This window comes from Hyla sarda, chromosome 7 (genome assembly GCF_029499605.1).
Source record: "Hyla sarda isolate aHylSar1 chromosome 7, aHylSar1.hap1, whole genome shotgun sequence".
Lineage (NCBI taxonomy): Eukaryota > Metazoa > Chordata > Amphibia > Anura > Hylidae > Hyla > Hyla sarda.
Genome location: NC_079195.1, coordinates 82,209,585 through 82,226,661, shown reverse-complemented (window position 1 = coordinate 82,226,661; position 17,077 = coordinate 82,209,585). Strand labels below are relative to the sequence as shown.

General features: G+C 40.3%; 1 protein-coding gene across 4 annotated transcripts in view; it reads left to right on the top strand.

Moving 5' to 3' along the window:
• ARID5B (AT-rich interaction domain 5B) overlaps nucleotides 1-17,077 on the top strand; it is a 338,170-nt gene that overhangs the window by 254,298 nt on the left and 66,795 nt on the right. For all 4 annotated transcript variants that reach the window (XM_056529837.1, XM_056529838.1, XM_056529839.1 and 1 more), the window contains 3 exons: nucleotides 5,834-5,946; nucleotides 7,026-7,245; nucleotides 12,953-13,005. In XM_056529837.1, the coding sequence (XP_056385812.1) occupies nucleotides 5,834-5,946; nucleotides 7,026-7,245; nucleotides 12,953-13,005 (386 nt within the window). The remainder of the gene's footprint in view (nucleotides 1-5,833; nucleotides 5,947-7,025; nucleotides 7,246-12,952; nucleotides 13,006-17,077) is intronic.

Below are 17,077 nucleotides of genomic sequence, written 5' to 3'. Positions count from 1 at the left end.
TGGGGATAGGGATAAGTACTTATGTACCATTGTTCCCCTTTAAGAACTTGTATTAAAAGGACCATCCCATCTAATTGTTTTAGTTTTCCAGCCACAAGAGGTGGTCGGAAAAGCCGAAGACAGCCAAAGCAATTTGCATGACTCCCATTGACTTTAATGGGAGTTGCACAAACAGCATGGCCTTGCAAGTTGTGGGAAGTTTACGAAGCTCTGGGAGTTACATTAAGGGGGTACTCCACCCCTAGACATCTTATCCCCTATCCACGATGGGGCGTGACTGTGACATCACAAGCCTCCGGTGACGCAGCCAGCGTTCTAAACGAACGGCGGGTGCTAGAGGGAGATTAGACATCTTAGGGAGATCAGACATCTTATCCCCTATCCTTTGGATAGGGGATAAGATGTCTAGGGGTGGAGTACCCCTTTAACAGCATAGCTGCTATTGCGCAACTCCCATTACTTGTTCACTTTTATGGGAGAGTTTTCTAGACATGCTTTGTGACCTGTGCAGAGGTCTTTGTGGAGTGAGTAAGAGGGGACCTGTACCATCCCCTATTGTGAATGGTGTAAATTTATGTTTTTTACGGTATATAAAGTTAACATAGTTGATACGGTTTTGAAAAAACACATGTCCATCATGTTCAACCGAGGAGGTGAAGGAAAGTGGTATGGTAAATAAAGTTGACAGGCTGCTATATTTCTGCATATGCATTATGTTATTTGTTCTAGGACTGTATCTAACCCTCTTGTCACTGTTCATTGTAGTCTTACCTTTACGATGATTGCTGAAAAGTTATCTCTATAGAAAAGGAACAGCTTATTATTAGGCTTAGTCGCCAAAGTGAAAACTTCAAGATTCCGGGGTTGTGGTTTTTCTCAAAAACAGATAGTGATGTGAAAAATATAAAAAGATAAACAAAAATTGCTAAAATTTGCTTAACGTAAACATTTGATTTAAAGAGTAAGGCATTTTCTCCATTCCTATTTTCAAGTATACACATCTATTGTGAACGGAGTAACATCTATTCACTGGAGACCAGATTCTCTCATGTTCAGAAGGGACAAATTACCCTTTGGCCTTCACCAATAAAAGCCTTTTTACATTCATCACACGCAGGTTATCTCTAAATTACATTGTGGCACCATCTGTGGAATTCTTCTGGAACTGTATTGCAGGTTGTTGCCGTTATGTTTTCATTGTATGGTGCCATTATTGTATGCGGACTCTGAATGATGCTGTTATTTGGCCCAGTATGGTGTAAATGTGTAGCATAGTATGGCACTGTTTCTCATCATTCATTGGGGAAAGATTCAATTTTTTACCTTCTTCACTGTTCCTCACTGTTATAGTCACAAAACTCACCAGCTTATGCAGTATATGTTATTCATTAAATTGTGGTCTACACAAAGACAATAGTGTATTAATTTGTTAATTAAAAAAAATGCATATTATTCCTATTACTTTTCTATTTATCCCTTGTTGATTTATGTAATTGTTATAAAATTTGATGAAATTTTGACAAAAACACCGACTCTTTCTGTATGATAACCTGACTGTAGAGACCCACTTACCTCCTGTTTTCTGTAACTGTCCCTCCCCTATTACCCATACTTAAAATAACTGAAACCAACAACAAAATCTTTAACTTTGTGTGTGTGGGAATTGGCCACAGCTTTATTTATAAATATATACATAACTATAATAGATAACAAAAACTGTAAACAAGGCATGTTTGCTGCTTGCCAACCCCAGAGGTACTTCCACACCAACTTGTGTGCAGGTCTAACCCGGGTTGACCCCGCTTTCTCCATCTTCTTTCCGCCCAGCTGGGACTTACACAAACATGACAACACAACAAAAAAAAAAAGGGAGGGAGGGAGGGCAAAACTCTGGGTCCAGGGCAGCAAAGAGGGGGAGGTGAGGCAGACAGCTCAATAAATACCCAGGGGAGGAGTCCATGAAACCCGGGAAAAACCCAGCACCCTGATAGGGTGCTCCTGACCCCCACCCTTGGGACCTACCACCCCTAGTTACTAAGCAGATTATAGGTAGGGGAGGGGTGCTCCACTATCAGTTCTACCATTAACCCCTTAACTGCTCTCCAGTCAGGGGGCAATCCTGTTATACACAGCTGCCCCACCAATATCTGCTGTCAGCCTGCAGAGCACATATGTATATTGAATAGTGACAGTAAATTCTTCTATATATAGAAATCTACATCTGTATTTGAGGAAACGTCCCGGGACAAGTGAATGAGGCAGCAATTTGGTCGATCATCCTTAATTTCCTCTGTTATGGTTTTGAATGTACAGATCAAAAAAGAGAAGTCTTCAACCTTCCAGATCATTAATAGGGAAAATCTATAATAGAGATATGATCAATTATATGGTATTTATTGTAATGTTAAGTGCCAGTGATATTGTCTTGGCTGTACTAAGTGTGAGTAGTGATATGACCCCTAAGGCGGAGTTAGCTTGTCTGGAGACCATTTACTAACCATGTTTTTATGTGACAGGACTAACATTCTTCCAAGTACTTGTTCTGATTTGGCCACTGGGATTGTGTAATTAAAGAATGTGTTTTCCCAGGAATTCTTCCTAATATGTTTCTAATTGTTCATTCTCATTGCACAATAATGGATGAAAGCTGAATGGAAACCGGTCCAAAATAGTACAGAATGAGACAATAAATTGGAATTAGTGCTGATTGACAGATTATGGGCACAAAATAGAAGTGGTGTCGGACTGATCCTTTGTTTCCTCAAAATAGTAAAGTACCTTTCATCTTGAAAGTCTTTCTTCTTTTTAAAGCTTGTTTTCAAAGGAGCAACACCTTAGCCTGGCAGGTCACCAGGACACTTTTGCCATGTTAAATCATCAGACGACGGCAGTGAAATCTCAAATTTTGTTAAGCAAAAGTGGACCAATGCATACTTTTTTATCACAACGTCTAGGCTTTCTACTGTTTTATATAATGTTATAAGGATTGTCCAGTTGGGGTGTATGGGAAGCTCAGAATGAGATGTTCTTGTAGTGGGAGCTTCTTGGCGAATGTTTGATTTTACCTGTATAAAAGAATTTCATTACCAAACCAATGGATGTTTATTGTGTTTGGTAAATTCTTGGAGCCCTCTAGGTCTCAAAGCTGTGCAGATTACACTTTAGCTAATGGTGAAAGGTCTCCATTGGTGTTTCCAAAGGAATCCCTCTTTATTTGATGTATCAACAAGAACAGAAACAAAAGTGTGGACACCACTAGCAATATTCGAAATTTAGATGCAACTACCTTGCAAAATAATCACAAGACGAAAAGATTACAAAGAAAAAAAGTACACAACTGCCAATATACGTAAAAATATATAGACAACTTTTATTATACAAGTATAATCCAAAAAGACCAGACAAATATATAAAATCAATGAGCACTGGACATCAGCTGATGTGAATGCTGGCAAATCATGTGTTATCTATCTACTGGTGTCACCTGTCACTGTTATCCTGTATGTGATGATGAGGAGGACACTGCTAGGAAGTGATCTGTACAGAACCAGAAGTCTAAGCATATTATTGGGCCCAGTGGTCAAAAAGGGAAAATTGCAAGATTTTAAGATTGTTTTTAATATAGTTAGTGAAATAGAAAATTAGAAAAAAAAATCACCCAAAAAAACTTAAAAACATTATTTAGCATTAAAATTATACATTATTTTTTTATTTGGTTCAAAACTGCTCACAGTACTATATGAGAGAATGGAAGAGAGGGTCAAACATACCCGGGACCTGAAAAAAAATACATGTTTCAATGACCAGGCTGCCACAATGGCAAGTGCCCATGAAATGGACGCTTCATGCCAAGTGCCCGGAGCTCTGTCCATTGAGCATTTCCCCAGACATAGCTTTCAGTTCTCTGGTCTAAATCTGTTGACAGAGTGCTTAGACCACCTTTTGTAACCTTGGGTGCATGCCATTAACTGCTAAAGAGACTTATTAAAGGGTTGTCCAGAATTTTTTTCAGAAATTGCACCATTTCTGTCTGTAGATTGTGTTACAATGCAACTCAGTCCTATTCGCTCATTTTTCTGCAATACCAGATACAATTAATTTAAGGGAGTGTCACAGTTTCAGAAAAAAAGTGGAACCTTTCTAGTCTAGACAGTACTTTAAATCGGTAGAACAGTGGTCTGAAACTGTGGCCCTCCACATATTGCAACTTTATCTCCTAACATGCCTGGACAGCCGTTGCTGGGAGTAGAATCTTTGCAGCATCTGAAGGGCCACAGTTTCCAACCCGTGTGGTAGAAGATTCGAAATATTAAAAGCTGTTTACGTGTTTAACCTCTTAAGGGCAATGGACGTAAATGTACGGCCTGATGCAGTGGGACTTAACGCACCAGGACATTCACGCTCTGTACATATGACGCGAGCACCGGACCTGTGCTCTCATCATGCATGGCAGGTTTCGTCTGGCAGCCAGGGACCAGCCATATATAGCCATTAACCCTTAAATGCAGCGATCATTACTGTTTAGCTGATGTAAAAAGTGGTAAATCCTGTCTTATCTATCTACTGGTGTCTCTTTTCACTGTAATCCTGTCTGCAGTAATAAGTAGACTGCTGGGAAGCGATCCTTACAGAGCAGGAATAAACATTGGTATCGCCACGTGCGTAAATGTCCAAACCATCAAAATGTAATGTTAATGATCCAGTACAGTGAACAGTGTAAATGTAAATAAAATAAAAAAAAAGAAAGAAAAATTATAATAAAATGCGATCAAATAGTCACATATACGCAAAAGTGGTACAAAAAAAAATAGCCCTAATACAGCTGTGTGCAGAAAAAAAGGGCAATTTTAAACATACTTATTTTGTGAAAAAAGTTGAGTTTTTTTTTGACAAGCAGTACAATAATGGAAAACTATGTAAACATAGGTATCATTTTAATCGTATTGACCCACAGAATAAAGAAAACATTTCATTTTTACCGTAAAGTGTACATCAAGAAAACAGAATCCTCCAAAATTTGCAAAATTTCATTTTTTCTTTTCAATTTCCTCACCGTACATTTTATGATAGAATGAGAGGTGTCATTACAAAGTACAATTGGTCACACAAAAAACAAGCCCTCATATGGGTCTGTGGATGGAAATATAAAATTGCGAGGAGGAAAAATGAAAATACAGAAATAAAATTGGCCTGGTCGTTAAAGGGGTACTCCACCCCTAGACATCTTATCCCCTATCCAAAGGATAGAACCCCCATCTCTCAGCTGCATGGAGCGAGGATCGCTCCATGGCTGATGATGGGCGACACAGGGGATGGAGTATTGGGATGTCACAGCTCCGCCCCCTCGGGATGTCACACCCCGCCCCTTAATACAAGTCTATGGGAGGGGGCCTGATGGCCGCCACGCCCCCTCCCATAAACTTGCATTGAGGGGGCGGGGTGTGATATCTCGAGGGGGCGGAGCCATGACATCATGATACTCTGTCCCCTGTATCGCCCGTCATCAGCCACGGAGCGATCCTCGCTCCGTGCAGCTGAGAGATGGGGGTACTGCAGGAGAGATCGCGGGGGGGGACCCCCGCAATCAGACATCTTATCCTTTGGATAGGGGATAAGATGTTTAGGGGCAGAGTACCCCTTTAAGGCCAAAATGGGTTGTGTCCTAAATGGGCTAAGAAACTGTGTTGATTTTTCAGTTATTTGTTAACATCATAAATAGACTTACATTTTTTTTTTGTATGAACATAAAGTATTCACCATGTTTAATAGGTCAGATTATTATTATACATTTTTTTATATGTTTTGAATTAATTTGATTTGAATTTCTTTTCAGCCCCAAACCTGAAAGGCCGACCACGCAAAAAGAAGCAATGCCCGCAGAGGAGAGATTCAGTGAACGGAGTGAAGGATGCCTCCAATATTTGTGATGGCAAAACTGTTGCCAAGGTAATCTTTTAAGAGCTCACTTTCATTTCTGCTGCCTCTTGATTGTTTATTGTTCCAGTGTCTCCGATGGAGATGCCTATTTTTAGCACAAAGGATTATTTTTTTTCCCTTTCCTGTAAAAATGCAGTGTTAGTTTGACACTGGACTGATTTTGTCTTAAGAATGGAGCTGAAAGTAGGACAATGTTCTTCCATTCATGTCATGTAGAGTTAGCTTAATCTTGGTGACATAATAACTTTCTTGAATGTTTTTACAGTCAGAGAATAAACAAGACAGCCTCGTGGGTAAATGCCAAATATGTGTTAGGGGGAGGGATGTCTTCCTCGCCCTTATTCTTCAGAATTGTTGTGCAAACTAGAAAACAAAAGGGCTCACACTTGGCATGGGAAAACTCCCTCTTTTATACGGTAACCCCCCCCCCCCCCCATTATGAACCTATTATGACATATGTCATAAAATAAATCCATTAAATCTTTTACACAGTGTAAAAGTAACCTAACCCATCCAACACAGATCAAGGCCATCTTTACACAAAGTTTTTGGTCCCATCTTGTTTTTACCTGTTTTTTTTCCTCAAAAGATGGTCGTGCACAATTTGTGCATTAAAAGCTGTTTTTCTATTGAGATCAAACTGAATAACTGGTAAAAGACATCAGTTTTTATGCGTCTCTTGTACTATAAAATGGCCTAAAAATTGCTGTTTCTGGTACAAAAATAGGGGGGGGGGAAACAATGTGTGAACAAAGCCTAAATGTTGTCAGGGGCTACATACAGATGTGTGAGACCCACACTGGTACTGTTTATAAATATTATTCCCTATATTATAGGAAAATATATACCGTATATACTTTTTTGTTAGGGGAATATTAAGGGTAAAATGACTGTCAACTTTTATAGCAACTTAGAGACAGTGGAGGAGATTCACCAGATTGTTTTTATACTTGCAATGTGCAGTAATTTCCCCAACACGTTATTATATATATCTCTATTGTGTGTATATTTGAGAAAAAGTGTGTATTTTGTCTGTGAAATAGAACACTGTGGCATTAAAGCTTATGCACTGTGCACTATTCTTCTAGGTAAAGTGTGAAATTAAGGCAGTGCTGCCAAAAGCCAAGACAGCCAACGGCAACTGCAAGAAAATCACAACAGAGGATAAACCCAATGTGGCTGCAGCAGAAGGATGTAAGACTGAGGAGTGTAAAGCTGATGAGCAGGCATTTCTTGTAGAACTGTATAAATATATGAAAGAGCGGAAAACGCCCATTGAAAGGATACCATATTTAGGTTTTAAGCAAAGTAAGTACATGATTTTTAGTACATCTATATTTGTTTAAATTAAGTATTTACATACATCTCTAATATAGGCTTGCATCTAGGAATTTTATATATTTTGTATTTGCTGTATATAACCTACAGGGGTTAGCACTTAATTGTGAGTGAAGGAATGAACACTGGTATTTTTTGGCTTTTTTTTTTTTTTTTTGCATATATTATTATTATTATTATTATTTATAATATTTTAACCATCTACCATAGAATTTAGAGCCAAGTTTGTTATAATGATGCAAGATTGAGCTGTTACAATATTCCACTAAAACGAAAAATGACTGTAAATGTAGTATGTAAAAGTAGTAAGTCAACTAAAATATAACAATATTACCATCATCAATGCAATTCAAGGTAATGCTAAGACTCAATACCATTCTGCTGTGTGCTTTGTTAAATTGTCAATGGAGAGATGTAACAGTCTATTCATATTTATACAGTGCGATACCTTTAAAAAGAATCTGTCATCTTCAGAGCATGCTCAAAGTGTCAAGGAGGCTGTGCTAAGCCTCATCATTCACTTCACCTTCCTCCCCCACTTCTCCCTGCCTTGATTGATAATGTATAGGGCTTGGCTTCCAGCACTGAGCTGTGCACATCAATCAAGGCAAGGAGTGATGGGGAGGAAGAAGGTGTATATCCTGCAGCTCAGAATAGCCTCCTTGACACATGAGCTCTTGAGCATGATCTAGAGCTGACAGATTCCCTTTAAAACCGTTGTTTTACCAAGGACATATGAGAACATATCTTGGTAAGACAACTCATTTAAAGGGGTATTCCGGGCAAAAACATTTTATCCCCTTTCCAAAGCATAGGGGATAAGGTGTCTGATCATGGGGGGCCCGCTGTTGAGACCTCCCGCGATCTCCCTGCAGCACCCGCATTCTATGTGGGTGTTGAATCTCCAGTTTCGGAAACCTCCAGGTTTTCGGGACTGGGGACGTGATGTCACGCCACGCCCCCTCCATTCATGTCTAATGGAGGGGCGTGAGGGCCATCACGCCCCCTCCCATAGACATGAATGGAGGGGGCTTGGCGTGACATCACGTCCCCAGTCCCGGAAACCCGGAGGTTTCCAAAACTAGAAACGCAGTCCCCGCATAGAATGCGGGTGATGCAGGGAGATCGTGGGGGGTCTCAGCAGTGGGCCCCCCACGATCAGACACCTTATCCCCTATCCTTTGGATAGGGGATAAAATGTTTTTGCCCGGAATACCCCTTTAAGCTAACATTGCATACTCCAGAACTTCTGATATTCTGGTAGTAATTTCCCACAGAATTGCAAAACATTCTGCTACCTCCTAAATCCAGAAGCAAATGTCTGATCAAGGTTTAATAAGCACTAATAAACATATTTTATGAAAAGTTTTTGCATATCACTTATTTGCAGGCATTTAAGTTATTTAGATTTTCTAATCCTAATTACATTTTACTTACATCTAAATGACTGTTATTGCAGTTACATCAGGGACAATATACTGAAGACGTGCAAAATGTACAAAAGCTGTGTCTTAGATTGCAGCCCATGACTTAAAGCAGATAGAGCATCAGCATAGGGTGAAAGAGAAGATTCTGAGTTTGAGCATAAGGGCTTTCTTTGATTTTATGTAGTATACATGTAACGATTTATAGAAAAGCCTGTGAGTCCTTCTACCCTGCCCACTAAAGGTAATTGGCTGCAATCACTATGCGTGGGCGGGGAGATGGACTCACAGGCTGTTTTATAACTCGTGGCAGCATTTAAACAGCTTTTTACAAGTTTACCATCCCTCCCTCTACATTCTGCTGCTCTCAGGTTAGGGAGCACAGGAGACCTTATAGATCTTCTTTAATTATTATTGTGCATAAGACTATCATATTATGTTATGTTGGACTGTGGTTGTTTCATGGTTAGCAAATGAAACAGGATGTTTTGTATAGTTATTGAAAGGTCAAATAAGTGTTGAACAGTTCTGTTAAAGGAGCAATAACTAGTTCTATAATGTCTAATAAGAACAAAAGAATATTATTTACAATTTTAATGCTCACCAAAGCAATATGTTAGTCCCTCAACTCTTATCCTTTCCCCAAATTTGCAATGTGTGCCTGGAGATATTTACTTTTATGTGTCACTTTTATGAGGAATGTCACCCCTTGCATGCTTTACATAACAATTTACATACCTAATTGGCACTGATTGCCGCCGTACTCTGGCAGCCATGGTGCATCTAAATACCCGCAGATGATTACAATGTTTGTCTCCAAACTGGCTGTTTGAAATAGAAGAGCAATGAATGTTCTCTGAACAGCTTTGTTACATTATGTATTGATTTAAATTAAATCAAGACCTAAGCAAATCTGTTAATGGATTTGAAAAACATTGGAAGGTTCAGCCAGGCTTTCGAAATTGTTTTGTGTTGATGGGTGCACTGTCTAATTTTAATTTCTAGAACTTCCCACAAACAAGAGAGTATTAAACAAATAGGGCTAAAACCCATGCTAAGAAGCTACTTTTAATTTGATGGTTTTTATCAAGCATCAGGCAAGCAGTGCCAGTAGTGTGTACTTAGTAAGTGGATAGGGGCCAGTGATTGTAAGTAAATTACAATAATAGTTTTTTTTTCTCCTTTACTGCCTAAACTACTTTCTTAGGAAGAAAGGAATATGATATTTTTCTAGGGAAATTATAATCTTATGTCCATCACTGTTGGATTCCTAAAGAATTATCCCATAAAAAATGTTGGCTAAACCTGTTTGTAATTAGCAAATTGTTAGGTCTATGGACAGTTTTGGCATAGGGACCCTGATGGTGGTCAGAATTGGGGCCCTATTACATTATTATTGGCTGAATAGGCTGCTATCGGCCTGTGTAAAAGGCCAAGCAATCAGCTGACACATGACCAGATGACTGTTTGTCGGTAAATCACATAATTTTAGGCTTCTTTCACACTGCCGTTGCGCCCTGTCAAGAACAGACGTCAACCTTTTTTTTTTTTACGCAAGTAAAAAAGAGAGTAAGGGGAGGCACTGTTCACATTGGTAAAAAAAAAAGCAGAAAGTCCCAGCAGTGGCAATACCAACTAAAAGATGGATGGTGTAGGAGGTGCACAGACAAACAAGTACATAGCGAAAAACGATAACTAAATCCAGGTAGGAAATCCCACACTCACCATGTCCATCGCTGTGTCAGAGGAGGTTCAACAGAAGAGGAAGGCGCAGAGAGTAGACGGGGCTCAGAGGCAAACACCTGTGGTTTCGTGCTAATTAACACTTCATCCGGCCTCCTTCCGGATGAAGTGTTAATTAGCAAGAAGCCACCGGTGTTTGCCTCTGAGCCCCGTCTACTCTCTGCACCTTCCTCTTCCGTTGAACCTCCTCTGACACAGCAATGGATATGGTGAGTGCAGGATTTCCTACATGGATTTAGTTATCTTTTTTTTTTTTTTTTTGACAGCTCTTATTTTGACGGGGCGCAACGGGCAAGAGCCGGTCCCGATGGACCCCATTATAGTCAGTGGGGTCCATCTGACACCGCTATTTTTCAGGGGGAGTAGCGGGAGAAAAAAACGGCACAAGCAGTGTTTTTTCTCCCGCTATTCTTCCCGGCAGCCCCGACATCTGTCACACTACCATCTGAACAGTAGTGTGAATGGGGCCTTATCAGTGTGAAAAAAAATCATTCAAGGGTCATTCAGCTCCCCATGATGGACAATCCAGCAGATGTTTATGTGGCTCTACCTGCATGGCAGTTAAAGGCTCTCTATGAGATCGGCGCTTATTTAAGGAAATGGGTCAGCCCATTTAGCAGAGCCATTACAAACACAGCCTAAGTAGACTTTGTTTTTTGGTTAACCTTGTTAAAATCCTATCTTTTTGAGACTGTGTCTTGGACTTTAGGGTCTATCGTCCATGCTAAAGAGATGTATGAATCAACAACTGTTATAGGAAAGCCATCACTAAGTTGGTACACCTTAGAACCAGGCTTGTAACATTTGTATTGCCCCTCCATTAAACCCAGACTTATGTTATGGTGCATTACTTAACTTGTCCATCTCTTATACTTACCGTATTAACATTTTAAGTTGTTCTTTGATGCAGTTTGCCTTTGGTAAATAAAGTTTTATTTTGTAAGTTGTTGAGAAATTCCTACTCAGTGTGGCTTAATTTATTAAGATATTAAATGAGCTTTATCATTACAAAAAAAAACAAAAAAACATTTAGTTTAGACATTAGTCGGGTCTGGGTGTTCAAACCCCCCACCAATCACTAGTGCATTCTCTCCTCTTGTCTCTGTTTCACCTGACCAGGATTGACCAGGATGATATAAGATGCCACAGAGTAAAGAGCTCATTCCCATGCCTATCTCCCAGCTAGTCTAGTGATCTGTCTGGGGACGGAATTTTAAGACCCCGACCAATGAAAACGTTTCACATGTCCCTACGACATTTTAACAGTTTAATTTTTTTATTTACAGATACACTTAAAAGTAATAGAATACATTGTATTATAGTCACCTCAAATTTCAGCATGGTTCCCATGTCTACAATTAATAAGATTCCCATCGCTTTCTGTTGTCATAGCAAAGTGATGACGCATCTTTCTTCTCCACATGACCAAGGGAGCTGATCACTGGCTGCTGTGGTCCAAAGTGATATCACAACAGTGGGTAAACATTGGCTGACAGTGTAATATGGAGAGGTACTATATGACTGTCAACAGGAACCCAAAAAGTTGAATTTGGAACCAGTGGCCCAGATTTATTAATCTGTCAGAGACAAAAAACTGGAGCGATTTTCTCATAACAACCAATCACAACTCAGCTTTCGTATCTTATTGTCCTCTGAGCTGTCATTGATTGCTAGGGGCAAATCAGTCCAGTTTTTGTCTCATGAATCTTTCATCTATTACACTTCTAGAGGTTGTAAAACCCAATTATAATTGCCTGTAATGCTTTAGAGTATGTAGAAATAAATTATGAATGCAGTCTACAATATCTGCACTGACCTTAAATGCTACTTCTCAACTTTCAGTGTAAAAGTCTTTATTTGACTAAAAACCATTCAACTAAAGTGCAACTAAGCAGCATAACTATTAAGTTTCTTTTTTCTTATTGGTGGAGGGAAGCTATGTAACCCTGTGTTAAAAATGCTTATATTATAGTATTTTGAAAGTAAATTTGTAATGAAAAGTGATGTTGTGACAGTCACACTTCCTCTAATCTGCTTTTAGTCTACAAACAGGATTTTCTAGTTTGATGAGAACAGGATGTGTGCTATGTGTAACGGTATCATCTGCTTTTTAATGGGGGGTTTTTGTGTAGTTTTTTTTATATATTTAAAACAAATAACCTACATTTATTGTTTTAATGTGTATTTAGAAAAAAACCTTTTTTGTTTCAACGGAGACCAAATGAAACATTTTGTTCCTCTTAATCACAAAGCAGTGTAGACGGCATAGTACGACCTACAAACAACCTGCTCTAAGCTTTCTCCCTCTGCAGTTTTCATTAATTTTTCATAATATTATAGATCTAGCTTGGCTAAAAGAAATAGTTATTTTCCCCAGCATCGTGAAATATATCTAGATTTCTGTGTTTGATCAGTTTGACCTGAGTTTATTGTTATCTTTTAATATGTATTTGTTTAAGGTACTCTGGTTAATGCAATGCTTATCTAAATACCTATTGTCCTTCTAACAGTTAACCTTTGGACTATGTTTCAAGCTGCTCAAAAACTGGGAGGATATGAAACAGTAAGTGTTCTAAATATTTTATTGTTCTTCTCATTGCTTCCATATTCCCATATATAGTGCTCTACTTAACCAAACCGACACATTAAAGTTTATGTTGATATTTGAATACTACTTGCATAGGGAATAAAGAGGTCTGGGAATTAGTTCCAAAGGGTAGAAGCCACAATACAGTACTGTAAGGCTAGAGCCACAAAACCTGGATAAGTAGCTACTGAAGCGCATTTAATATAAAATAAATAATAAATAAATAAAGTTCAATAAAAAAAAACAACATAATGTACTGTAACCAGGGATATTCAAGCATGGCCTTACACATTACTTGAGGTTGAGTATATTGCTTCCCCAGTAACCAAAATGAAGCACCCTTAATGGCATAGCTATTGGGTTTGCAGAGGTTAAAGGGGTTGTCTGGGGATTTATTATTTTTTGAAATGAGCTCAGGCAGGTGATAAACATTCAAAATTTTATACTTCCCTTCCATGCACCACCACTGTCATGGAGCCCCAGTCCTGATGCACAGCAATTCCAGGATCAGAGTTGGCGTCAGGTATTGCCCTCTAAGCCAAACAGCAGCTAAGGAGGGATGCAGCTTGAACCAATATCCCTCTGCCACATACCACATTAATGTAGGTAGCATTGGGAAGGTGGGTTCCTTTTTGTGTCCAAAAGAGAAAGTTTTTTTTGAAAAACAAAGATAATATGAGTACAAATTTACAATATATGGCATATAAAGTACAGATATACATATCAAGTTATAAGACCTAACAGTATATAGGTAAAGGTAACTGGGATAACCAAAAGAAAAGGAAACAAAATGAACAATCAAACACAAGAGATCAAATCCAAGGTCCAGTGGGAGAACCGAAATGGGAAGGGGGGGGGGGGGGGGTGTAAGCAAGGGAGGGGAGAGAGAGGGGGGGGCAGGCATAATATACTTGTTGCAGTAGAGAACTAGATCAGGACAATAAGGGGGATAATATAAGGGGTGTTATACAAATAAGAATTGTCCTAGAGGACTACAAAGACAAATAATAAAATACATCCGGGGAATGGGTAGAAGAGATCCATGGACCCCATACTCTATCAAAAAGTGTCATAGTGTCAGCTCATATTGCATTTAGGCATTCGGAGACCATAATATCATTCATGCAAGATTGTCCTATACAAGGAACAGCATATAGCCGGCACTGCTGCTTCCTCATTCACACGAGAGATCACCATGGACAAAGATAGATCAGGTGATCTCCATTTGGAGGCAATATGGATGAGGGCAGCCAACAAAATAAATTGAACTAAACAGAGCACTGCAAAGGGTAATCTATCAGGTTTATGGCTCAGGAGGCACAGCGCTGAGTCGAGGATATATGTTCTTCCCGTTACAGAGGAAAGCAGATCAATAACCTGCCTCCAAAAGGCGGAGACTCGTGGACAAGTCCACCAAGTATGAAGCATATCACCAACTTCCGCGCAATCCTTAAAACACTGGGGAGACACGGAAGGGAAAATACCATGTAGTCTGGCAATAACATAATACGCTCTATGTAAAATCTTGAGTGCAGTTTCTGACAAGGAAACCTGCCGGCTACCCCTGCTCAGATGGGTACAGAATTCATGTCAAGAGGGGTGAGGAAGGTCAATTTGCAGATCCTCTTCCCATTGAGTCGTGAAGAAGAGCTTCACACCCCGAGGAGCCTGATTAAAAGTAGAGTACATAAACTAAAGGGTACCCGGGCGAAAAGGGGAGTACAGAGCCAGAGCCTCATAGGAGGTAGGTTCAATTATCATAGTAGGTGAAATGAGAGAGCGAAAGAAAGAGAGAATTTGAGTTAAACGAAAGGATTCTTCTGGGGGAGGGTGAAATCTAGTAAGGAAAAGAGAACGAGATCAGTTTCTTCCCTACAAGAATTCAGATTGTCTAAGGCCTGGGGGAAAGAGAGGATTACGAAGAAGAGGTATGACAGGGGACACAGGAGATTGTAAGGATAGTTTGAAACGGACAGAGTGCCAGAGAAGAAGAAAATAGAGAGAAATCGTGGCTGAGTAAGGAACATATGGAGAAACTGGCTTAATAGACCACATAAGAGAAATCCGGGAATGGGGGCTAAATGGTCATTTTCAATAGCCACTCACCTAGGGAAACCCAAAGGTGCATTGCATAACAGAAGTTGAGCCAAGCGTGCTGCCCTATAATAATGTATAAAGTTAGGAACAGACAAACCCCCTAATTGTTTATGATAGTACTTAAAAGACCTCGGAATACAAGGAGGACAGCCTGCCAGATCAAACTATACACATCCGCTTCAAATCTACGGAGGTCCGTCATCCGAACTGGAATCGGGAGCTTCCTAAATAGATAGAGGAGTCTAGGTAATACCATCATTTTGATGGTGTGCACATGTCCCAGCCACAAGATATGTGGTAAGCCACCGGACTGGAGTATAAGGAATGCAAGGCGTGGACAAACGTTCCAGAAAAGCCCATAGCGCGGAGAACCCCAAACAAATAAGGCCATAAAACAGTATCAAAGGCCTTTTCAATATCTAAGCCGTGTAAAGTAAGTGGAGTATTAGTAGCTGATGCTCAGCGAACTATATTGAGGACTTTGCAAATATTGTTGGGTGCTTGTCTGCCAGGGATAAAACGGGCAGACAGGCCATCTGGGGCCGGCGCCTTACCTAGTTTCAATTGAGAAATTGCATCAGCAACCTCCTCAGCTGTGACAGGAGAAATAAGAGAGTCCCTGACGGAAGAAGAGAGAGTAGGAAGTGAAATAGAACTTAAACAATCGTAAATAGAAGTGGAAAAGGGAGGAGAAGAAGGAGCTTTATACAGAGAAGTGTAAAAGGAGTAAAAGACCTCGTAGATCCTGGATGGGTCTCCTGGTCGCCAAGCTGACAAAAAAGGGAAGGGGATCATCATTTGGAGCATAAGAGTTAACAATACATACTTTCCAATCCTGAAGAAGGCCCTCCAAAATAAGAAAGCAGAAAACAGTAGGAGGGCAACAATAACCATTTCCCTCAAAGTCTGACACAACCCAAGAGAGTAGGGCAACATGATAGTCCATCCCAATGGGAAAACTAGAAGGCAGGTCAAAACCTGCTGTGGTCTACGGGAGAGAGGTAAAGAAATAGGAGTGGGGGAGAGGAAGAGCCAGAAAACTAAGAAAATCAGTCAGAGGGTAGGTAAAAGGATCAGGAGAAGAAGTAGTGGGAATAGTGGGTAGCAGAATCATTCCGATGTGGGAGGAACAATAAAGTCCACGGCTGGGAAAAGTGTCCCGAAAGTCCAGAAGTAATAGACAGTTCCAGAGTAAACCAATACATAACAAAATAGGCATGAGTTGCATCATAAGCTAGGATTGCGAAACAAAATCCCAACAGGATTACGGCATCCACGCCCGAGTATAGTTCCAAGTAACTAGCCTCAGAAGGCTATCGGGGGAAATAGAAGAGTCAAATCGTGTCCAATTGGACTAGAGAGGAAGCATATCATCCCAGTTTCTGAGGGTGAGAGCGGTGTCTTTTGTGAGGGATTTCAGCCCTCTGCCACATACGTTTAAGAGCAGGTGATCTGGACAGCAGAGGTGCATGTTCATCATATGGGATATTCTCCCAGTGGAGGATCTCCATGGCTTCAGAGGGTGTGCATACCACATACAGTTGGGAGCAGATTTGAAACTGCAGATTAAAGAGTTGAGCTTTTTGCAAGGCGAGAGTGACCGGTCTCATGTAACGTCTCCGTTCCAGAGTAGAGGAGGCCAGGTGAGCATAGAGGTGCACTGATGGAGGGAGACCTGGAAGGGGAGATACATTCCGAGCCGCTTGTAGAATCTTGTCTCTCATCTCCGGGTAGTGCATGGGGAGGACAATCTCCCTGGGTATATCAGGGCCTTTGGGGCGGCCTAGCCCCTTATGGATATGGTCCATGCGTAATAAGGAGACCTCCACTTGAGGAAGGAGGGGGGAGAACAGGTCCAGGGACGCAGCAGAAAGATCTGTAACGGATTCTGGCAAGCCAAAAATGCGGATGTTAGCCCTGCGGGACCTGTTCTCCAAATCCCCTATTTTAA